The sequence below is a fragment of the Kogia breviceps genome, chromosome 18 (assembly GCF_026419965.1).
Source record: "Kogia breviceps isolate mKogBre1 chromosome 18, mKogBre1 haplotype 1, whole genome shotgun sequence".
Taxonomy (NCBI): domain Eukaryota; kingdom Metazoa; phylum Chordata; class Mammalia; order Artiodactyla; family Physeteridae; genus Kogia; species Kogia breviceps.
Window position 1 is genome coordinate 12744406 of NC_081327.1, and position 23133 is coordinate 12767538.

General features: G+C 54.0%; 2 protein-coding genes across 9 annotated transcripts; one reads left to right on the forward strand and one right to left on the reverse strand.

Moving 5' to 3' along the window:
- Positions 1 to 1585: 1585 nt before the first annotated feature.
- Positions 1586 to 16141, reverse strand: KCNK6 (potassium two pore domain channel subfamily K member 6). 4 transcript variants are annotated; one of them, XM_067020078.1, is made up of 5 exons: positions 15938 to 16141; positions 15347 to 15741; positions 12512 to 12695; positions 5572 to 5967; positions 1586 to 5406 (listed from the first exon to the last, which is right to left on the reverse strand). In XM_067020078.1, exons 2-5 carry the CDS (start codon positions 15455 to 15457, stop codon positions 5183 to 5185), a joined length of 915 nt encoding a protein of 304 aa, XP_066876179.1. In that variant the 5' UTR covers positions 15458 to 15741; positions 15938 to 16141; the 3' UTR covers positions 1586 to 5182. The 4 variants fall into 4 exon arrangements, with proteins under 4 accessions (XP_066876179.1, XP_066876178.1, XP_066876177.1 ...); XM_067020077.1 differs by having other exon boundaries at positions 15869 to 16141; XM_067020076.1 differs by having other exon boundaries at positions 15347 to 16141.
- On the forward strand, positions 15302 to 23097 carry YIF1B (Yip1 interacting factor homolog B, membrane trafficking protein). Of its 5 annotated transcripts, none has more exons than XM_059045074.2 (8): positions 15302 to 15545; positions 19571 to 19809; positions 19895 to 19999; positions 20149 to 20227; positions 20362 to 20419; positions 21420 to 21575; positions 21659 to 21752; positions 22733 to 23097. In XM_059045074.2, the coding sequence occupies exons 1-8, from the start codon at positions 15503 to 15505 to the stop codon at positions 22886 to 22888; spliced, it is 930 nt and encodes a 309-aa protein (XP_058901057.1). In that variant the 5' UTR covers positions 15302 to 15502; the 3' UTR covers positions 22889 to 23097. The 5 variants fall into 5 exon arrangements, with proteins under 5 accessions (XP_058901057.1, XP_058901056.1, XP_066876182.1 ...); XM_059045073.2 differs by having other exon boundaries at positions 15446 to 15554; XM_067020081.1 differs by lacking the exon at positions 15302 to 15545 and adding an exon at positions 15555 to 15666.
- The last annotated feature ends 36 nt before the right edge of the window (positions 23098 to 23133 follow it).

The window sequence follows — 23133 nt, forward strand, 5'->3', positions numbered from 1 at the left end:
GCAGAGGGTGCTGGGGACGAAGTTTGCGATGGGAAGGCCTTCAAGGAGTTCCTATTTGTGATTCTCGCCTACTTATCCTTCTACCCAATCAGACACTGATATCACAATTCTAGTGAAAAAAAATGTGGTCTCCATGTGGGAATTAATTTGACTGCGGCTTAACACCCTTCTCTACAGAACAGGGACAAAAGCAGCCATCTCATAGAGCTGTTTTGGGAAGTCAATAAGATAGCCCGTGGAGAATGCCTGGCACAAGTAAATATTCAATAAGTTAACAGTTTTCATTGGTATTCTGATGCCTAACAGTTAAGGACTCAGACCATGACTTTTCTTTTTTTTTTTTTTCGGGGATCCTAGTTCCCCGACCAGGGATTGAACCTGGGCCCTCTGCAATGAAAGTGTGGAGTCCTAACCACTGGACGGCCAGGGAATTCCCCAGACCATGATTTTTTGATGAACTGCAAAGCTGACTTTACTCTAAACCCCAGTGGTTTTCAAACTTTAGCGTGCATTAGACTCACCAAAAGAGCTTGTTAAAACAGATTGTTGGGCTCCACCCCCAGGGGTTCTGATTCAGTAAGTTTTGAGATGGGGCTGGAGAATTTGTATTTCCAGCAAGATTCCAGGTGATGCTGATACTAATGGTCTGGGGACACCTTCCATGACTCCCCAGGACCCCAGGGAAACATCCAAACTCAATTGTTTTCCAGAGCCCTGCATCATCTCGTCCCTGTTGTCCTTCCTATCCCAGGCATCTCTTTTCTCCCTCTGTAGTCCAAAGTCTAGTCACACGGAGCGACTTGAATATCCTTGATCAGGCATGCTCGCTCTCCTCCAGAGTGTGCACATGCTGTAACACCCTCTGGAATGCTATTCCCTACTTTGTCACCGGCTGACCACTTTCCTCCTTTCAGGTCTTGTCTATGATATGTGAGCAGCCCCCATCCTTCCCCTGACCATGCTAGGCCATGTCTGTCTGGGAATGGGTCTTTGTTTCCCACTGCATCACAGGCTCCGTGAGGGTAGGGCCTAGAGCTTTCTCTGTCACTTGTTCCCAACTCTATGCAACACAGCACATTATAAGTGTTCTACGTAAATGAAGAGCTGACAGGGGTCTGTGCTCCCCACCCCCCAGACCATCCCCACAGACCAGGGAGGGTGACTTCATCTGAGGGAAGAAATCCAGCAGCTGTGTACCTGAGCCCTTCTAGACTCACAGAGGCAGAGAGACTGGGGTGTCCTCATGGCACCACCCCCCCACTCAGGAATATAGCCCCACCAAGGGGAGGGCCCCTGTTACCTTGATGCACAAGGTACACCCTACAGCATCACTTATGCCAGCAAAAGACTGGCAGCCACCCACATGTCCGTTAATGAAACGTGGAAATAATTTATGGGATGTGGGTCCTAGAGGAGGCACCACAGACATAAAAAAGGATAGGAGACCTACTTGTGTGCCTCTAGAATGATCTCCAAATGACACTGGGTTGGTGAAAAAAGCAAGGCACAGAAAAGAGAATATTAGGAAAGCATATAAAATCATACATGTATATATGAAACATATAATATGAAAAAGGTGCAGAAATGAGAATAACCATTAGCTGACATTTTATTAAGCACCAGACACTGTTCTAAGAGCTTTACAGTATTAAATTGCTTAATTCTCCAACAAGTCCATGAGGTAGGTGCTGTTATCATACCATTTCACAGATTGGCAAACTCGGGCACAGGAAGGTGAAATCACTTGTCCCAAACCACAGAGCCTAGAAGTGACAGAGTTCAGATTTATACCCAGGGACTGTGCCTCCAGAGTCTGTGATTGTAACCACATCACTGTACTAGGTATCACTTATGTAGAGTGAAAGAAAAAAATTAATAACACACATATACACACACATGTATATTGCTGGTACATGCCTAGGAGACCTGAGAAATCTGTCAACACAGCCCAAGTACAGGAGAAAGACTTAATTTTCACTGTACAGTCTTTTCTACTTTTTCCATTTTTAAGCACTGCTTTTTTTTTTTTTTTTTTAATATCTTGAACTGAGCAGGGCCTGATTTCTTTTTCTGGGGGAATTTGGAAGGAGAAGTGGTGAGGAACAGAAACCAGATCACACAGGCACCTCCCCCAAGCAACTGCCTTCCACCCAGCTAGTGACTTTAGCAGCAGGGTCAACGACCATTCTGAGGAGACAGGTAGGCTGGGAGACTGAGAAAGAACTAGACAGTGGGTGTTTCTGAGCCTCCGTGGGACAAGGTGACCAACCAAAACCTTGTCCAAATCCGTTTTGCATTTCCTGTGTGACCTTGGATAAGTTATTTAACCTCTCTGGGCCTCCTTTCCTCATCTGCAATATGGAGAATGTACCTGACTCACAGAGTTGCTGAGAGGGTTAAATAAATTCTTGTGTATCAGGGGCTTGGAACAATGCCTGGTACATAGTAAATCCTATATAAGTGTTTTCTATCACTGTTATTAAAACAATTTTGTGTGATTTCTTAGCATCATTTGACAATTTTGCCTTCTCCGTCCTTAAAATTCTCTCATCTCTTACCAATACTCTCCACCCTCCTGGTTTTCCTACTCCTCTCTAGAACTCCTTTTCTGTCTCCTTTGTAAGCTCTTCCCTCTGGTAGGAGGGCACTGGTTGAAGGGTCACTGCTCAACACATGGGGCTGTTATGTTAATTAGAAAAAGAAGTCCCCTTTGGGCATATTCAGCCATGGACTTCAGACTCTATTTGTTTCCACCCTACCAGCCAGGCATCCATTATGTAGGTCCCAACCTGCATAATTGTACATCACTGCCTTGGCTGATTAGTTTATTGATGTCTGCCCATTCTCCCAACTTTCTGCCTTTCTAATAGAAGCCCAATTTTGTTCAAGTATTCACCAGCCTGCAAACTAAAACCTCAGCCCCAGCCTCAGACCTGGGCGGCAGGGGGAATCCTGAGGAATCCAAGCTAATCATGGTGATGCCATCACTCTGGCCAGTGGTTGGTTCAGGATGTGCATGTGAGCCAATTTTGGCCAATGAGATGGAAGAAGAAGGCTGCTGGGAGACACTGGGAAAAGGTTTCCTTGTTTCCAAAAAGGCACCATGGGAAGAGATGCCCCCCTCAACCGCCCCCACCAACTTCCTGTACTAAAAATTAACATGTCTGATTGTGACGCCTGGATCTGTGGCAGCCACTCTGGGGCCATGAGGAGAGCCCATGTGGGAGCCAAGCCTTCAGCTAAGGGTAACAGAGCAGAGAGAGAGGGAACCTGGGGCCCTAAGACCCTCTTGGAGCTGTGGATTGTATCATGCTTGGAGCTGTCCCCAACTCTGGTGATGTACAATATACAACCATCTCATCGTTTCAGCCAGTGCCAGTCAGGATTTGGTTACTTGCAACCCAAATCTTTTCTTACTGATATAAATACCCTAAGGCTGATTTCTCAAGGCTGGTCTTCTCTCTTCACTCCCACCCAGGGCTGTCATACCCACCTTCATGGCCTTTGGTTTCCTCGTCTGTCTCCAGCCTCAACCACCCACTGAGCCCTTGCCCTGAGGGTCTTGTAACCTCCTGATGCCTTCTCCTGTGTGTCCCATTAGCCCTTCACAGCCACCATGTTCCAAACAAGCCTCAGCATCTCCCTTCAAGTCTGTTCTTTCTCCCAGGCTCCCACCTCAGGCGCAGCTGACCAACCTTGGACCTTTCTCTGGCCTTATCCCTCACAAGTCTGTAAGGCTTATGGCCTGTCCACTTGGCCTGAGCATCCCTCGACTCGCCCCCTCCTCCCCTTCCCTTGGCCCTACCCAGTCCCATTGTCTCCTGCTTTGTTCCTGCCCCAGCCTTCCCTGGGCACCCAGCCTCAGTGTCCCCCTGCACACAGCGGCTAAAACCCAAACCTAACCATGCCCCTCTCCTGCTCAAAACCCTTCCATGGCTCTCTGGTGCCCTCAAGAAAGAAGCCAAGTTCCCAAGATGGTCCTTTAAGGATGCTTACGATATGCCCATGTCCACTGATAATATTATCATTATCTACCTCATATGTAAAGTACCCAGAACAAGGCCTGGCCAAAGAAAGCATCACAGAATAACATGGCAGGCTCTGTGAAATCATCTTTTGAAGTAACTATTGTTATTGCCGTTTTACTGATGAGGAAACCAAGGATCACAGAGGCAAAGTGACCACCCAAGGACACAGGCAGGACTGAGTTGGGATTTGAGCCCAAGCAGGCTGGCTCCAGAGCCCAGTGCACCTAATGTAATTAGTCCTTGGTAAACGGGAACAGCTGTTACAATGGTGTCTCACGAAGAGCAGTGCCTTAGCTTCCTGCCTTCCAGGCTGCTGAAGAAGATTCTATCACACAAGCCTACCCCAGGAGTCTCCGAATGTGTCTTGCTCCCTGGATAAACTTGAGGAAAATGAGTCAGGTACACCTTCTTCCCCAGACTAGTCCTCAGATTTCAGGTCTGTGTTCAGTCGCCCCTTCCTCCAGGAAGCCCTCCCTGACCTTCCAGGCTGGACTGGGTACATTCCCTGTGCTCCCTCCACCCCAGCCCTGACCACTCTGCCCACCCCCACCCTCACCCCCCCCACTGAAGTCCTGCCTGTTATGGACTGTCACTGTGTGGGGACAGCTCTGTCTACCTTACAGGATGGCAAGCCCCATAAGAGCAGGGCCCAGACCATCTGGAACACTGCTATGTCCCTAGCACTGCCCAGCACGGGTTGGCACAGAGGAGGGAGTTTTGAATGAATGAATATACTCTTTCCACTTGACAGACAGGGAGATCAAGGCTCTGAGAGGGCCGGTCACTTGGCCAAAGTGGAGTGACTGATCTAGCACCTGAAATGAGGTCTGAGCCCAGAGCCTGGGAGAATCAGCAGGTGGTGAGTGATAGATGGCGTGAGTAAAAGAATGAGAAACAAAGAGACGGTGAGAGGGAGAGACAGAGACGGTGAGGAAGCCAGGGAAGCACAGAGTGTGCAGGGAGGTGAGAGGAGGGGCAGGGGAAACAGGCAATGCTGGTTCCTGGATCCGGGCGGTGCTCAGGCACGTAAGACAAAGGACAGACGGATAGCGGAGGCAGGGCCTCAGGAACGCTGGCATGTGCTTGTGGACGTGCTAGTCTGTCAGTCCAGTCCTTTGGGCCCCTCAGCCACAGGCCAGGTCCGCAGCCCCCAGCTACCTGGGGATGGAGGCGTAGTCAGTGTGCAGGCCGGTGGTGAATGGCTGCTGTGGCTCTGGCTGGGGGCCCAGAATGTCCACCCGATCGTCCCCATCCTCGTCGAAGCTGGTAGGGCATGGACTGGGCAGCAGGATGAGCTCTGTGAGGCCGTGAAGGTCAGACACACGGCGGAAAGTCTGCAGCACGAGCACCATGGCGACCAGGCCCAGGAAGAGGTAGACTGCAGAGACGGCAGAGGGGCCACGGGTGGACTCAGACCTCCAGGTCACGGCCGTGGGGCTACAGGAACCCCCAGGATGGGGCAGTGACTTCCAACTCCCCCCTGGGTTGGGGCCAGGTCCCCCTCAGAGCCGGCCCTCGCTCCCCGGCCAGCCACCCCACTCACCTGTGACCAGCACCTTGTAGAGGGCCCGGTAGGGCTGGCCGGGGGCCTCTCCAGGCACATAGTCACCCAGGCCAATGGTGGACAGAGAGATGAAGCAGAAGTAGAAGGCGTCCAGGAAGCTCCAGGCCTCCTCAAGGTGGGCAAAGGCTGCGGCCGGTACCAGGAAGCAGATGGTCACCACGATCCCCAGCAGGACCGCCAGGTGCCAGCGGGCCGCCTGCGCGCGGTGGCAGCCCCAGCGCCGGCTCAGCCAGGACAGCGGCGCGTGGGTGAGCAGAAGCGACAGGCGCTGGGCCGAGGCGGTCAGCAGCAGCATGGTGGCCGGCACGCCCAGGAGCGCAAAGGCAATGGAGAAGGCCTTGCCCCCGTCGGTCAGCGGCGTCGTGTACCCGTAGCCTGTGGGGTGAGGGGAATCCTTCTGTCCACTCGGCACCCGCTCCGGGGTCTGCGGCCACTGTAAACTGAGGACTAAGTTCACTCTCGAACCCACCTCTCCTAGACTCTCTCATCTCCAGTGATGGCACCTCCACCCTTCCCGCTGTTCAGGCCCAGAGCCTGGTGTCATCCTAGACTCCCCTGTCACTCACACCCACTTTCTGTCTGTTGTCTCAACCTTCAGACAGATCCCAAACCCACCCACTCGCCTCACTCCACCCCACGGCTCCATCCTGGTCCTGTCTACCCGGCAGCCTCTTGCCTGGTCTCCCTTCTCCCCTCACGCAGCCAGAGGGGCCCTGTGAACACGTGAGTCAGGTCATGTACCTCCCCTGCTCAGAGTCCACCTGTGGCTCCATCTCACTCAGGTAAAAGGACAAAGTCCTTATGGTGACCCACAGGGCACCACACAATTCAAGGCAGCACGCTCCCACCTCAGGGCCTTTGCACTGGCTGTTCTGTCCTGGTGGAACACTCTTCCCCCAGGTATCCACATGGCTCGCTTCCTCCCCTCCTTCAGGTCTGCTCAAATGTCACCTTCTCAGTGACACCCTCACCACTTTAAATTGTTACATCCTCCTGCTCTTCTTTTTAGTTTGTTTTCAGAGCACTGAACACCTTCTAGCATACTATATGGTTTAGTTATTTGGTTACTGTCTGTCTCCCCACAGGGTGCCAGCTCCAGGACGGCAGGAGCTTCTGTCTGTTTTGTTCACTACTGTAGCCCTGGTATCTGGCTTAGAGTGGGCACTTGATCGATAGTCAAAATAATGAATAAAGGGTGCAGGCTTTACCCTGGCCCAAAGCCTCAGTTTCCTCTACTCTAAAATGGGTGTGACAAGCCCCACTCTGCTCCCGGAGACCGTGGGAACACAGGAAGGCCAGGGTGGGTGTGAGTTCTGCAAACAGAAACACGGTAAAGGGGAATTCAGGTGTGGGTGAAACTGGGTCACTTTGGCAGTGTGTAATTTAAAATCTCTTTTGATTTCCCAAATAAAGCAAACCAAAGGGTCAGAGGTATGACTGCAGTGGTAAGGGGCCTGGTTTATGTTGACAGTAAAATGTCTTGCCCAAAAGACTGCAGATCCAGCCCTGTGACCCGTAAGAAAGTGTGGAAGCATTGCTCATACGAGCAGGCTTTCCCCCGAGCCCGTCCTCCACAGAAAAAGATCCCCTGGCTTTTATATACTCAAAGGAACTGAAAGCAGAGGCTTGAAGAGATACCTGTACACCCATGTTCATAGCAGCATTCTTCACAATAGCCAAAAGGTGGAAACCACCCTAGTGTCCATAGATGGATGAACGGATCAACAAAACGTAAATACAAACAATGGAATATTATTCAGCCTTTCGAAGGAAGGAAATTCTGACACATGCTGCAACACGGATGAAGCTTGAGGATATTATGCTAAGTGAAATAAGTCACTCACAAAAAGACAAATCCTCTGTGATTCCATTTATATGCGGTACTTAGTGTAGTCAAAATCATAGAGACAGAAAGTAGAACGGGGACTTCCCTGGTGACGCAGTGGTTAGGAATCCACCTGCCAATGCAGGGGACATGGGTTCGAGCCCTGGTCTGGGAAGATCCCACATGCCGCGGAGCAACTAAGCCCGTGCACCACAACTACTGAACCTGTGCTCCAGAGCCCGTGAGCCACCACTACTGAAGCCCGTGTGCCTAGAGCCCGTGCTCCGCAACAAGAGAAGCCACAGCAATGAGAAGCCCACGCACCACAACAAAGAGTAGCCCCTGCTCGCTGCAACTAGAGAAAGCCCGCGTGCAGCAACAAAGACCCAACACAGCCAAAAAAAAAAAAAAGAAAAAGAAGGTAGAACGATGGCTGCCAGTAGCCGAGGAGAGGGGCAAATGGGGAGTTAGTATATAAGGGTATAGATTCAGTTTTGCGTGATAAGAAGAGTTCTGGAGATGGATGGTGGTGATAGTTGCACAACAATATGAATGTACCTGATACCACTGAACTGTATACTTAAAAATGGTTAAGACGGTAAATTTTATGTTATGTCACAATTTAAAAAAATAAATACATAAATAAAAAACTAGGGAAAAATAAAGGATCCTCTAGTTCTTGCTGGACAGGTGGACACCTGGAATAAAGACATTCCCTCCTCCGGTGCAGCTAGGTGTGGCTCTGGAATAATTTATGGCCAATGAGGTATATATGAAAGAAGCAAGCAACTTCCAGGAAGTGTCCTTAGAGAAAGGGAGATGCCTATCTTCCTTCTTTCCTCCCTCCTCCTGCTGCCTGGAACACAGATATGAAGGCTGGAGGTGAGCAGCCATCTGGGACCATGAGATGAGCTTGGGAATGGAAACCGTGCCCAGGAGTTATGAAGGAACACAAAGGTCTCTGACCATGAAGCACCATCCTGGTCTTAGACTGACTCCCTTGAATGTGAGCAAGAAATAAACTTCCATCTTATTTAAGCAGCTGTTATTTGAGGTTTATCACTCATGGCTCCAAGCTTCATTAATACAAGGCTTTTGATAGAGAAACCCCAGCAGCCTAGCTAAAATGACAGGTTTGCGGATGACATGAAATCCTTATAAGCAGAAAAATCATAGAGTTAGAATAGAATGGGGGCTGTGAGCCTCAACTTGCTACCTCCAAGAGAGCCAAGTCCAAATCGGTGCTTTGTTATTTGGTCCCTGCATCACCTTGGCCAAGTGACTTCTCCTCTCTGAGCCTCAGTTTCCTCAGAGTACTGCAAAATGGCCTCATAAACAATGCCTTCCTCAAATACAGGTTGGGACAGGGTGTAGCACCTAGCACGGGCATAGAAAGAGTTAGCATGTAATGCTCTCTCCCTCCCCCCATTCCCAGTTGCAGGTAAGTCGACACCTCCAGCCCTGGCCTCAATCACAGCACGGCTGCCTGGACTCGCTCCAGGCCCCAGGTCTTCCTCAGAAGACTAGGACCTATGACAAAACCCCTCAGAAGACTAGGGCCTATGACAAGACCAGGGACGCTGTGGGTGAGGTCTCTCTGAATGACGTATGGTCTTCCATTTCTCCAGATACATTCAGGGCTCCCGGATTCACCAGTAACAATAATAATAACTGAGGCTCTGTCAGTCTCAGTTATTATTACCGGCACTTCACATGGACACAGACTCCCACCTTGATCAAATTTTAGTCAGGCTCCTCTGAGCCCTCTTCCTTTTTTTTTCTTTCTTTTTTGTTTGGCTGTGCCACGTGGCATGTGGGATCTTAGTTCCCTGACCAGGGATCGAACCTGCGCCCCTGCATTGGAAGTGCAGAGTCTAAACCACTGGACTGCCAGGGAAGTCCTGAGGCCTCTTCTTGACTAAGCCCAGTTTTAGCAGGAATCCTCAGTTGGTTTAGGGAGAGAATTCCCCCACTCTTAATATCTGGTCAGATTCCTCACCATCCACCACTGATATCAAAGTCCTTGGCCGGTCTTTAGCAAGAATCCTATTAAGCCAGTTTAGCAAGAATCCCCCTACCTTCCATGTCTCCTCTTAGTAATTTTCCATCCACTGACCCCTTCACTTTGCTCTCAGCTCTAAATCTCCAGCTGTCTTTGCTATATTTGGAATTGAGTTCAGTCTCTCTCCCCTGTTGCAATAACCTACCATTTTTAACGAATGCCAGAATTTTTTTTTTAATATACATACATCACCGTCCTTCATTCATGCAAGCTGAAGAGGTAGTGTGGTGTACTGGTTAACAGCATGGGACTCTGAGGCCTGACAGCCTCAGTTCAAAACCACATGCTATACTTCCTACCTGTGTGGCCTTGGGCAAGTTGTCCAACCTCTCTGGGCCTCAGTTCCTATTGCTGAAAAATAGAACCACTAATGGTACCTGCCTCACAGGCTTATTGTACTGAGTGAGTTAAAGTCCATATGTGGTTAAGTCCTCTACCAGGTATTTTGCTATTACTGTGAAGTAGGGAGTGTTATTATCCCCATTTGACAGATGAGGGAGGACACTGACAACTAGAGATCACCCAGACGGTGCCTGCCTTGAGTTTGGCTTCTTCACCTGTCTTGCCTGGGACAACTTCTCCGAAGCCAGGATCTGGGAGGAGACAGAGGGCGAGTGAAGCCGGGGAGCAGGTCGGGCAGGCCCAGCCAGCAACTGGGAAGAGTCTGTGAGAAGCATCCAGCCCTGCTGCCCGGGGGCCTTGGTTTGCTGATCCACACAACAATGACAGGGCACGAAAGGCAAAGGCTCGGGGCTTCCCTGGTGGCGCAGTGGTTGGGGGTCCGCCTGCCGATGCAGGGGACGCGGGTTTGTGGACCGGGAGGATCCCACATGCCGCCGGAGCCTGTGCTCCGCAAAGGGAGAGGCCATAACAGTGAGAGGCCCGCATACCGCAAAAAAAAAAAAAAAAAAAAAAGCAAAGGCTGCCTCCTATTGTCGGCAGGGAAAGGGAGTTAGGAGTCTGGGCTAGCTGGGCCCCAGCCACCTCCCCTATCCAAATCCTAGCAGAGGCAAAGAGGAAGTTTGGGGGCTGGGGAGGGGCTGTGGGAGGACCAGCAGAGCCGGACAACAAAAGGATTTTCCAGGTCTGAGGGGCCCCCCCGAGGTGAAGGATTTCCCGGGTAGGGCTGGGAGGGGGTGTCAGTCCCACCTGAGGCTGTAGGGGATCTGTGGGGTCCAGTCAGTAATCTGAAATCAGAGGCCAGTGTCCTGGTTTGAAAAGAATCCTGGTTTGGGGTTGGGGTCCTGGGTCCAGAGGAAGAAGGGGGACAGGCACCAGTGGGGGTGTTTTCTGGATCACAAATGGGATTGGGAGGGGAATCCTCCGGCAGAAGGGGCTTCTGAGCCCAAGGATGCCTGAGGGGACATGACGGGGGTAGACAATGCTATGGGGCTGATGGGAGGGGGGTGTGTGTCTCAGGTCCTGGCTGAGAGTGTCAAGGGTGGAAAGTGGTAAGGGTCTTTAGTGGACAGTGGGGGCGGGTCTGGGGTACAGAGAGCCTGGAGTGTCCTTGATGGAGGTAGAACTTCAGGTCCAGAGCAGACTACAGCAGGGCTGGGGTGGAGAGAAAGGTCCCAGCTGTGGGTCTGGAGGATACTGAAGGGGTCCCAGGTCCCCAGGAGGTTCCCTTTCTTGGGAAATTCAGGTTGGGCAGGGGGTCTCGGGGGAGGGGTAGCAGGTGCAGAGAGCCGACTCCCTGCGCTGGCATCCCGGGGAGGGGGGCGATTCTGCTCTCAGGGACAGCGTGTGTGGAGGGCTCTGGGGTCCCAGGTGGTTCTGGGGTTCTTACGATGGGTGTCAGGGTCCAGAGAGTGGTGAGAGTCTCAGCTAGGGGTTCTCAGGTTCAAAAAGGTCTGCAAAGAATTTCCTGGTGGTCCAGTGGTTAGGACTGCACACTTCCACTGCAGGAGGCACGGGTTTGTGTTCAGGGAACTAAGATCCCACATGCCTTGCAGTGGCCAATATAAATAAACAAAGGGGTCCCCATGGGGAGTCCCTGGCTTGGAAAACAGTAGGGGTTTTTGCTGGTGCCGTTTTGGGACTGGAGGGGTGGGAGTCCAGGCTAGGTAGCTTCTGGTTGGAAAGTCAGAGGCCCTTCCTGGAAGGTGCTCTAGTTCTCTCACACACTTCCGCAGCTGGGGGCTGCTGAATTGGAAGTCCCACGTTCAGAGGGAACAGGGGTGTCCCTATTGGGAGGAAAACCTTGCATCGAGGGCTCCTCAATACAAAGATGTTAAGATGGAGTGGGATATGTGAAGAGGGGCCCTGTGTCTGGAGTCAGGGCTACCTGCAGGGGAGTATGAGGGTGGGGGTGGTCCTTGGTCAGGAGGAGGGCAGGGCCCCTTGCTGGGGAGTGGTCTAGGTCCAGAGGGCTAGAAGTCTGAGATAGAGGCCCCAGGTTCTGGCTGAGGGATGTCTACTGGCAGTAAGGTCTTTAGGGATAGCACCTGGAGAGGGTCTGGAGATTCAGGGTCCTCACTGGGGCACCGGGGTCAGGAGGACATTGGGGAAAGGCTTCCCAGGGGGCAACCCAGAAGAACATATCTGGAGAACCAGGAGACAGTGTTGGAGGGGATGGCGGTCTGAGCCAGAGAGAGCTCAGCATGGCTGAGGTCCCAGTCCAGATGGGGCGAGGGTCTCAGGCAGAGGGTCCGGGGTTCTCGCAGGAGGTCTCTGAGGGTAGTTCTAGGCCCAGAGGGGACTGGACAGACCCGGGTCTCCAAGGGAGTTAAGGCAGAGGAATGAGGTCCCAGATGCTTGCCAGAAGGTACTCTGAGGGTGGCTCTGGTCCCTTAGGGAACTGGTGGATTTCGTGGGAGGAAAGGCATGGATGGAGGCTCCCCAAGGTGGAGGAGCCCATGAGTGTGGGTCCCAGGTCCTCGTTGGGGCGGGGGTTTGAGGGGATCCTGGGCTCAGAGTAGATCGGGAATGATCCGCCGGGATCAGGGCATTTCGTGGCGGCTCCTGGGTCCCTAGGGAGCCGGGGGCTCGGGGGAGTCCCGGGTCGGGGGTTTGGGGCGGCCCTCACGTACCCACGGTGGTGACCAGCGTGCTGGCGAAGAAGAGCGCCGAGGCGAAGTCCCAGGCGGGGTCCGAGGCGTTGGCGGACCCCGAGGCGTTGGCGAGTGCTGCGCGCCCCAGCCGTCCTGCCGCCAGCATCCGCTCCACGAAGGCGTCCAGGGAAGGGGCAGCTACACACGGGCTGCGCTGCAGCAGCTGCTGGCGCAGAGTCTGCAGCTCAGCTCGGAGGCGGTCTTCGTGCGGCCGCTCCAGCCGCGCCACCAGCAGCGCGCCCAGCACCAGGTAAGCGATGTACGCCGCCAGGGCGCCCGCCAGCAGCGCTCCCCGCCGCATGGCGCAGCCGGCCGGCCCGCCAAGCTCCCGGCCGCTCCGCTGACGTGGCCCCTGCCTCCCGACCGCCAGGCGCCCAGCTTCAGTTCCGGGAGTGCTTGACGCGCGGCCGCCAGCGCCCCAAAGAGGAAGAAGAGGAAAAAGGGGAGGGGCGGGGGTGGAGGAAACTGAGTCACGCCCCACCGCCAGGTGTGAGGACAGAGGGAGGAGACCAGCGCTCCCGGACCCAGGAGACCAGCGGGATGCTTGGGTTGGGAGTATTCTTCCTTTTCTCCCCCTTCCTTCCTTTGCTTCCTCCCCGGAGCCGCGGCTCCCTACGCCAGAGAGAATCCTAAGTCTCTTTGCGGCTAGCGGACCGAAAAGAGACTCCTTAGGGCCATTGCTCAAGGCTGCGAAGGTTGTGCGCCGCACCGGGGCGCGTGGCTGAGGGGACAAGGGGACAAACTGAAATCAGCCCTAGCTCCACGCGCCAGGTCGTGCGTTCTGGAGTGGAGCTGCGTCCACCTGGAGGGAACCCCTGTCTAACTCACAAAGGGGACACCACAGAGCCAGGTGTCACCTGTGCCCTCACAGAGTGGGGATCCTTAGCTATTTACCAAATCTTTGCTCAGCCCTCACTTTGTGCCCGGCGCTTTGCTGGGTGATGCTGGGGACACGCAGTGACCAAGACAGTCCCTGGGCCCTGCCCTCGGGGTGGGGGGCTCCCCGCACTTCAACAGAGTGACAGCCCAGAGGCTCAGGGCTGTGATAAGGGAAGCACAGGCAGGGTGATACGGGCTGGGATGGTGAAGGCTAGAGGACTGTGCAGCCAAGAGTCATAACTGAGAGACTAGAACAGTCTTTAAGTTCCCCAGAAAAGACAGTGTCTCAGAGGAGGAAAGGGAAAGCCACAGTGACACGGTCACTTGCTGACATCCTTCCGGAGTGCCATCACTCCCCAGAAGTCATTTCTACCATTATCTTTGCCTGAGATAACTGGAGGAGACTGAGGGACAGAAAAGGGGAGGCTGAGGGGGAGACAGGGTTAGATAAAGGGGGAGACGGAGGGCAGAGATGGGAGAGACTAAGGTAGCTTAATGTTTAGGGCCCCTCACTTGCAGGTGTGCCTGTGTGTACTCACTTGCTGGGGGTTATAATGTTTTTTGGCAAACCAGGGAAACCAGGTTGCAAGACAGGAGCATTTTTATGACTTTTGGGGAAAATGTCTAAAGATGTTGTTAAAGAGAAAACCACAGACCCCAAATGGCGTCACTCGTGCTAAAGCCCATGATACCAAACCTAGATTTTAACATCTGACCTAACTGCAATTTTGTCCTTCCCCAGGAAGGTAATCTTAATCGGCCAGTCTGGAATTTCCTGGTCAGCACCAGCGAGGTAATCTGTTATGTGGAACCTCACCATTTCTACACTCCCCACGCCCCCACCCCTACTCTCCGCAAAGGAAGAAGAGGTATTCTATAAGATAGATTCTCACCCTACCCCCAAAAGAAGGTGACCTGGCCTGAAATAATTCTTTCTTTTCTCTTGCTAATAACTTCCTTGCCTCCTTCTATAAAAAACCCTCCATTTTGTACAACTCCTTCAAGCTCCGTTCTATTTACTAGATGGGATGTTGCCCGATTCATAAATTTTTGAATAAATCCCGTAGGTCTTCAGATTTACTCGGTTTAGTAAAGCAACTATACTCCAATAAAAAATTAATTTAAGAAATTTTACTCGGTTTAGTTTGGGGTTTTTTGTTTGTTTTGTTTGTGGGGTTTTTTTTGTTTGTTTTTGGCCGCATCACGCTGGCATGTGGAATCTTAGTTCCCCAACCAGGGATGGAACCCACGCCCCCTGCAGTGGAAGCGCGGAGGCTTAACCACTGGACCGCCAAGGAAGTCCCTAATTTTTTTTTTTTTTTTTTTTTTTTTTTTTTTTGCGGTATGCGGGCCTCTCACTGTCGTGGCCGCTCCCGTTGCGGAGCACAGGCTCCAGACGCGCAGGCCTAGCGGCCATGGCTCACGGGCTCAGTTGCTCCGCGGCATGTGGGATCCTCCCGGACCAGGGCACGAACCCGTGTCTCCCGCATCGGCAGGCGGATTCTCAACCACTGCGCCACCAGGGAAGCCCCCTAATTTTGTTTTTTAACAATACGTCTTGAGTAAAGACACCTGGTTCTTCCCACCTAACTTGTTGGATATCCTTTTCTCCCTCTAAATAATCACTTTAATACCTAAAGTCTGCCAAAACTGTATAAGCGCTAGAGCCCGCACAACTCTGCCTAGCCCCTGGGGAACACTAACGGGTCTCTCCTCTCCTGCTCCACACCCTTCTCTCGCTCCCCAGTGTTCTCAAGAGCCAAATTGAGCGTTGTCTATAGAGAACTCCATTTCCCATCGCCCTCTTCGCTAGACACCTACATTTCCCATCATGCACGACACGCCTACTCCTTCGATTGTTCCGGGCTCCGCCCTCCTTGCCCTGTAGGCCTGACTCTAGCCTAACGTCACCGGCCTCCAATCCTCCCCTCTTACCCGCCAGCTTGTCCGGGCCTCCGTGAGGGGGCGTGGCGTCTGCGCGATCGTGACGCCCATTGGCTGTCGTGTGGCCGGTGAGGCGTGGCTACGGGAGCCGGGCGGGCACATTTCGAACCGTGGCTGGGGCTGCGGTGGCGGTGGCGGCAGCGAGAGATGCACCCGGCAGGCTTGGCGGCTGCGGGGACGCCCCGGCAGCGTAAGTGGCGTACGTGGCCGACCGAGGAACTAGGGAGGGCGGGGCGTGGCGGGGCCGCCTTGGCTGTTGGCGAGGTCGCCGCAGGTCGGAGGTCACGAGGTCGGGGATCTGGAGCTACGAGGTGTGCACAGCGCAGGGATGCCAGGTCCGGGTACGGGGCGCATTGGACTCGATTCTTCTTTTCTTTAGAAAATTCCTTTAGAAGAAAACAAGTTTGGGCAGGATATTGTATGATGTGCAGAATAACACGACTTTCATTCATTTGCAGTTAGTCGTCTGTCCTCTCCCCACCCTTCTGTGGCCTTGGGCTGTTGCCCACGCACCTTAGGACGGCGTTCATAGCCCTGCGTGATCGCAGAGGGCCGCGTTTACCCCTCTTTTAAGATTTGAACCTGTGTTTATTGTGCTGTTAATCCCCTTTTTCCATGTCTGTGAATCTGTATCTCTCTCTTCAAGTTCCTCTTCATCTCCGGGAGTATGAGTGCGTCTCATTTATTCATTCAGCATATCTTACTTCAGCTCCTTTGTGCCAGGCCCTGTGCTGCAATTTGGGTACCCAGTAGTAACCAGCAACTTGGCAACTTACAGCTCAGAGTTTATTGGGAAGACAGACACTAAACTTGGAAGCAGACTAGGCAGCAGGATAATTTCGGGAGTGATTAAGACTGTAAAGGGAATAAGCCGGAAACTGACTAGGGGTTGAGGAGGCCTTAAGACATGATGCATGCATTCCTCCCTCAACCTTTGTAAGATGCCTGACTGGCCCTGTGGTAGGCGATGCTGGGGATATAGCCGTGCCCACCAGTCCTGGTTCCTGTCTTCATGGAGCTTACCAGTACAGAGCAGAAGACAGCGACAGTCTAGCGTGATGGAGCTGTGATAAGAGAAGAGCAGGCAGAGGGGTCAGGGCAGGGATGGGGGAAGCACAATCAGAGTGGTTATGGCTGGGATGGAGATGTTGTGTTAGCCCAGCTTAGGAAACATGACCCCAGCCCAGCCGTGTCAGTGAAGCTTCCTGGAAGAGGTAATATCGAATGATGAGGAATTAGCCCGAGGAAGGGAATTTATGGTGTGAGGGAAAAGCGTGGGAGGCCTGTGCTGAGTAAGCAAGTAGACAAATGAATATAGATTCAGAAATTGTGACAAGTACTTGGAAGAGAAAAACGAACCGCTGGATGTTATGAGAAAGAACAGTGTGGGGCTAGTGCTTTATATTGAGGAGTAAGGAAGGTCTCTCTGAGAAGGAATCCTTTGAGCTGAGGCCTGAGTGCTGTATTGTCAGGTGTTAATTGTGGGAAGGTGTTCCAAGGTGATAGCACTGTATGTTCAAAAGCCTGAGGGGGCAAGGAGCTTGGCAAGTTCAGGGCCGGAGAGGAGGAGGCCCTTGTGACTGGTGGAGTGAGTCCCAGAAGAGGTAGCAAACCAGGGAGGTTGGCAGGGCTGGGTCATGCAGGGCCTCCTAGGCATTTGGATTTTATTCTCAGCGCAGTGGGCACCGATCTTAGGCAGAGGGCATGAAATATTCTCTTTTACATTTAAGATCATTCTGGCTGCTGACTGGAAAGGAGGTTGTTGGGGCTAAGAATGAGCAGGGGAAGCTGGTAGGAGGACATTTAAGTCAGGTACAAGATGACAGTCTGAGAAGGGAGGGTAACATTGAGACCAGGTGGGTGAGAACTGATGTCAGAGGTAAAGGCCCTGGGGCCTTGGCAGGAAGTGATGGCTAGAGACAGCCCAGGGGACCGGGTGGGTGGCTGTGAAAGCCATGGGTGTGGTGAGATTGCCCTAGGTGAGAGAAGACAAAGGTAAGGGTGGAAAATTGGGGCACACAATTCAGGGAGCTGGAGAGAAATCATTGATTGAGAGGGACCGATCAGAACATCAGCTCCATGAAGGCAGGAGTTTTTCCCTTTTGGTTCACTGCTGTATCCACCTGGCCTGCAGCAGAGCCTAACCCACAGAGGTGCTCAGTCGATGTTTGTGGGGCTCTGACAGGAAAGAGAAAGAGGTAGTACAGTGTCTCAGAAGCCAAGAGAGCAGAGAGTTGGAGGTTGACATTTGGAGCGAGGGCCTCAGTGCTGCCGAGGAGCTTGAGTCTGAGGAGAGTGGAATACCGGCCTTGGCCTGGTAGCGCAGAGGCATTTAGGGGACCGGTGAGAGCAGAACCCCAAATGCCAAGGGCTGAGGGGGCGACAAAGAGGGAGGAAGTGCTTACACTAAAGCTTTCAGGAAGCCAGCCCTTTGGCCAGAAGTGGGAGAGGGAAAAGAGAAGTGGTGCCTGGGGACAAGTGGGCCGGGGCCAGTGCTGCTTGCTCTGGGACAGAGGACTACCTGGGTTTGTTTTCAGGCTACAAATAATGAAGAGGAAGAGGCGAGGGGCTAGTTATTGATAATAGGTGACGGGATTGACCACTTTTTTATGGGCCAGGCCAGGGGCTGAGGAGATTATGTCACTTTGCCCTGGAGCGTTGACATCATCCTGCAGAGGAGAAAACTGAGGTGCAGAGAAAGTCATGACATGGATTATGTGATTCCTCTCCCGCATCCCATTGTAATTCTATCACCCTGTTCCCACTCTGGCGCCTGGCACAGAGGAGGAGCTCAGTAAATGTTTGCTGCAGTGGCATGGTTTATTGGTCAGGGTGCTGGAGCCCGAGTGCTGGGTTCAAATATGCCCTCTCCATATTCCCCATCTCAGTAGACAGCACTCCCATCCACTTGATCACTCAGACCAGAATCTGGGAAGACAGCATGGATTTCTTCATCTTCCTTACCCTACCGCAGCCAAGCACACCTCCAGCAATCCTGCCTCTCCTACCTCCAAATATTCGCCAGAAGCAGCCCCTCCCCTCCCCACCCCGCCTCATCCTGCTCTCCCACCTGGACCACCTCAGCAGCTTCCTCCCCCTCCCCTCCCCTGCCCTCCCCTCCTCTCCTCTCCCCTCATCTTGTCCCTGCCTTCCCAGTCTGTTCCCCACAAGAAATGGAGGGATCTTTTGAAAACTTGAAACTCGGCTCTGCTTCACACCATCTGTATGACTCTGGGAAAGGGCCTGAGCCTCTTTGGGGCTCACGGTTCCCATCTGTAAAATGGGATGATAGTCTCACCAACACAAAATGGATTGTTGTGAGGATTAAATGAGTTAATCCATAGTGTTTAGAACACGGCCTGGTGTGTGGTTTAAGTGCTCAGCTGGGGTTTAATTATTACAGTATTTAACAGGGTGACCTGGGTTGGAATCCTGCTCTGTCTCTCCCTCAGTTTGGCCCTTTGCACAAGTCATTTAGCCTGTCTGAGCCTCAGTTTCCACATCTGTAAAATGTGCACGGCCATTTATTCGTTCATCAGGCACCTACTCTAACCCTGTTCTAGGGGCTGGGGCTTCAGCCACAAACAAGACAAAGCTCCTCACCTTGTTGGGGGGGCTCACATTTGAGTGGGGGAGACAGACAGTGAATAAAATAAACAGCTAGTATGTCAGCTGGTGCTGATTTCTGTGGATATAAATGAAGTGGGGAAGAGGGATGAGGGGGTGGCACCAAGGGAGATGCAGTTGTAGACAGGATGGCTGGGGAAGACCCCACAGAGCCAAGACCTCTGGGAGAGGAGGGAGCCCTGAGGATGTCTGGGGCAAGAGCATTCAGGCAGAGGAGCCGCCAGTGAAGAGGCCCTGAGGTGGGAATGTGCCTGGTGTGTTCACTGAGTGCTGAGGCCGGTGTGGCTGGAGCCGGATGAGTAAGAGGGAACATGAAGGGACAAGGTCTGTCTAGAGACCTTGTTTGTAAGAGGCTTAGCACAGGATTCTGTGCAGTCAACCCCAGGACATAGTAGCCGTCATCGTCATCCTCATCATCATCATTGTTATTTGGATGGATGGATGGATGGATGGATGGATGGCAAGCAGAGGCCGCCCAGAGCTGACTAGACACCCATCTGACAGCAAAACCAGCGCCCCACTGCGACAGAAGTGGGAGGGAGAGCTCCTGCAAAATGAATGAGGCTCCCCACCCTTATCCCCCTGCAGCCTCGAAGCGGAGGGTACCTGTGTCCCAGCCAGGCATGGCTGACCCCCACCAGCTTTTTGATGACACGAGTTCAGCCCAGAGCCGAGGCTACGGGGCCCAGCGGGCGCCTGGCGGCCTGGGCTACCCTACAGCCTCCGCCTCGCCCCAGACGGCCTTCCTGGGTGATCCTGTGTCCAACATGGCCATGGCCTACGGGAGCAGCCTAGCCGCGCAGGGCAAGGAGCTGGTGGATAAGAACGTGAGTGGGCCGGGCTGGTGGGGGTGGGGGCAGGTAGGGGCCTTGGGGCGGGCCAGGGCTTCAGGTTGGCGCTCTGCCTCCCCAGATCGACCGTTTCATCCCCGTCACCAAGCTCAAGTATTACTTCGCCGTGGACACCATGTATGTGGGCAAAAAGCTGGGTCTGCTCTTCTTCCCCTACCTGCACCAGGTGAGCATCTGAGCGGGGTGGCAGCCTCTAGGCGGGGGTGGGTCAGGCTGGGGCAGGTGTGAGAGGCAGGAAGATCGGCGGAGAGAGGGCCTGTAGGCGGGCCAGGAGCCGAGCTCTGCATCCTGCCTGCTCCCTCCACTCTCCCACAGGACTGGGAGGTGCAGTACCAGCAGGACACACCAGTGGCCCCGCGCTTTGATGTCAACGCTCCTGACCTCTACATTCCAGGTTTCACCCTACCCACCACGGCCTGGTGCCCTCCTCCCTCTGGGTGGGCCTGTCTTGGGCAGAGGTTTGGGTGCCTGGAGGCCCTGGATGGTCCTTCTTCTCCTGACTAGTGTCTGTGTGTCTCCTTCTCACAGCCATGGCTTTCATCACCTACGTCTTGGTGGCTGGCCTGGCGCTGGGGACCCAGGATAGGTAAGAGAGGCCTGGAGTAGGCAGAGTGGTGTGGGGTTTGGGGGAGCTGAGGGGCAGTCAGGAAGGTCTCTTGGTTCCCCTGTCTCAGAAGAGCCCCACCACATTCCCAGTTAGCCCAAGACAGAGCCCGCAGGGTCACCCTCAGGGTCACCCTTGCCCCTTTCTTCTTTCCCACCCGTGTGCAGCCCATCACCACCCTGTGTGGGGTGACACTAAATCCATCCTTCCCCGGGCCTCTCCTAACCAGCTGCCCGGCCCCCACGCACCCCCTGCACCCCCACTCGAGCCGGAAGGTCTTGGCTGAGGTGTGAGCCTGGCCATGTCGCCCCCCACTCAGAAGCTGTCCCCAGACCGAGCCCCAGCCCCTTAGCCTGGCACCGCCTGCCCCTCTCCCTCACTCTGCTGCGCCACTCTGGTCCTCTTTCTGTTTCTCCAGAGGACCCGGGTTGCCTCCCCAGAGCCTTTGCACATCAGTTCCCTTTGCTGGGGAGTGTGTTCCTCCCCTACATCACCTGCTGAGCACCTATTCATTCATGATGTCTTCACTGTGATGTTACTTCCTTGGGGAAGCCTTTCCACCCTCCAGCCTGCGTCAGGCCCCCACCTCTCTCATAGACCCCTGTTCATTTCCTTGGTGGCATGGAAAATAGTTGTCATTAGAGTCAATTAATTGTTGAGGCACTGGGGATATGGCAGAGACTAAGGTCCTTCTTCCCCAATCAACTCCTTACTCCTTCAAGCCTTAGCTCAAGTGTCTGATACCCACCTCCCAATGGGGTCACACACCTCCCCTGCCCTGTGCTTCCCCCATCCCAGCCCTGACCTTTCTGGGCTGTTACTAGGAATGGGATTTCCAGGACAGGGCCCAGATCCATCTTGGTCCCTGCCGGGTCTCCAGCATGCCCCGCCCCCCGCCCCCCCCCATACAGGCTGTCCCCAGGCAGATGCTTAGGGAGGGTCTGAGCCAGCTAACTGAATGACAGAGCTTGGGTGCTGACAGGTTCTCCCCAGACCTCCTGGGGCTGCAGGCGAGCTCGGCGTTGGCCTGGCTGACACTGGAGGTGCTGGCCATCCTGCTCAGCCTCTACCTTGTCACTGTCAACACAGACCTCACCACTATCGACCTGGTGGCCTTCTTGGGCTACAAATATGTTGGGTGAGTACCCCCTCCGCCTTCCCACTGCCAGCCCCCGGCCCTGGGGCTTCTTCCTCAGACCAGCCTTCCCTTCTCCCCCACAGGATGATTGGCGGGGTCCTAATGGGCCTGCTCTTTGGAAAGATTGGCTACTACGTGGTGCTGGGCTGGTGCTGTGTGTCCATCTTTGTGTTCATGGTGAGCTGGGGCTCAGGGAATGATGGGACTCAGGGCACCGGCCTCCTGGGCAGAGTTGTGGGTCCCTGGAGGCATCCAAGCAGGGGATGTCAGGTGGGGAGTTTAGACCAGAGGCCCCACACTGGTGAACTGAGGAGCCCTGGAGTGGCTGCCCTAGCCTGAGGGTCCGGAGAGCTTCCTGGAAGGGGGGGGTGTCCAAGCGGGGTCCTGAAGGAAGAGGAGGCGCCAGCCAGGCTGCTAGAGTGGGCTCTCACCCTCACTGCACTGTCCTTGCATGATGGGCTTTCCTACCAGAATTTCTTTTAGGATGAAGAGAGTTCAGTATCCTCAAAGTAGCTTCTCTGAGAGTTCATCCAGCTGGAGTGGAGGTGCTGGTTAAGAGCACTGGGATCCACCAGGCCTGGGTTTGAACCCAGGCTTTGCTCGATCCTGGGCAGATCACTTCCTCTCTTTAAACCTGCTTCCCCTTTTGTAAAATGGGGATGATGATAATTGCGCGTCAGGGTACTGGGAGGATTCTGTGTGAGGGGAAGAGGGCAAAACCTCGTGGCTGGTGGGCCAGGTCTGCTCAGATAAACTTCGACTTAAATGTCATTATTTAAAATTCTGGCGGGGGAGGGGGTGGGAAAAAAAAGTTAAGAAAAAGAAGGCATTTCTGGTTAGTGTTGAAAAATTGTCAGCGGTCAACACAAGCTGGCGGCGGCCAAAGGGCCAAGCCTGGCCATCCCCTCAGGTGGAGTATTCACAGTGAAGTTCCCACCTCACTCCCTTAAGAGGACTCGCCTAGCGTTTGAGTTTGGAACCCTCACATTTTCTCCCAAGGCCTGGGAGGAGGAGCAGGTCCTCCGCGTGTTAGGAGATTTGGGAGAAACCAAGGCTCCTCAAGAGCAGAGACTTGAGCCCAGCTGCGCTATGGAGGGGTGGGGAAACTGGAGTCTGGAAGGAGGCCGGGCTCAAGAGTGAACCCCTCCCCCGCCCAGATCCGGACGCTGCGGCTGAAGATCCTGGCCGAGGCGGCGGCCGAGGGCATCCCGGTGCGTGGGGCGCGGAACCAGCTGCGCATGTACCTGACCATGGCCGTGGCGGCGGCGCAGCCCCTGCTAATGTACTGGCTCACCTTCCACCTGGTGCGGTGAGGGCGGCCCCGCGACGCCTCCAGCTGCTGCTTCCGGTGGCCACCGCGCTGCCGCCGCTCATCTCCCGGCTACCTGCCGGCCACAGGGCCCGCCCCGCTGCCCGAGTCCCTCCCTCCCCATCCTCGCCCGAGGTGCTGAGATCTCCAGCTGCACAGGCCGCCCCCCAGCAGTGCGGCCACTGTTCCAGAAACAATAAACCGTGAAGGGCACGGCGTGAGCAGCCTCTCCTTGGCGCGCGGTGCCCA

Coding starts and splice junctions, on each gene's coding strand:
- KCNK6 (XM_059045072.2), bottom strand. CDS start 12,833: ATGCGGCGGGGAGCGCTGCTGGCGGGCGCCCTGGCGGCGTACATCGCT. Junction 5,968..12,511: donor CACGCTGGTCACCACCGTGG/GTACGTGAGGGC, acceptor CTCACCCCACAG/GCTACGGGTACACGACGCCG. Junction 5,407..5,571: donor CTACAAGGTGCTGGTCACAG/GTGAGTGGGGTG, acceptor CCGTCTCTGCAG/TCTACCTCTTCCTGGGCCTG.
- YIF1B (XM_059045073.2), top strand. CDS start 15,503: ATGCACCCGGCAGGCTTGGCGGCTGCGGGGACGCCCCGGCAGCGTAAG. Junction 20,420..21,419: donor GCGCTGGGGACCCAGGATAG/GTAAGAGAGGCC, acceptor GGGTGCTGACAG/GTTCTCCCCAGACCTCCTGG. Junction 21,753..22,732: donor TGTCCATCTTTGTGTTCATG/GTGAGCTGGGGC, acceptor TCCCCCGCCCAG/ATCCGGACGCTGCGGCTGAA.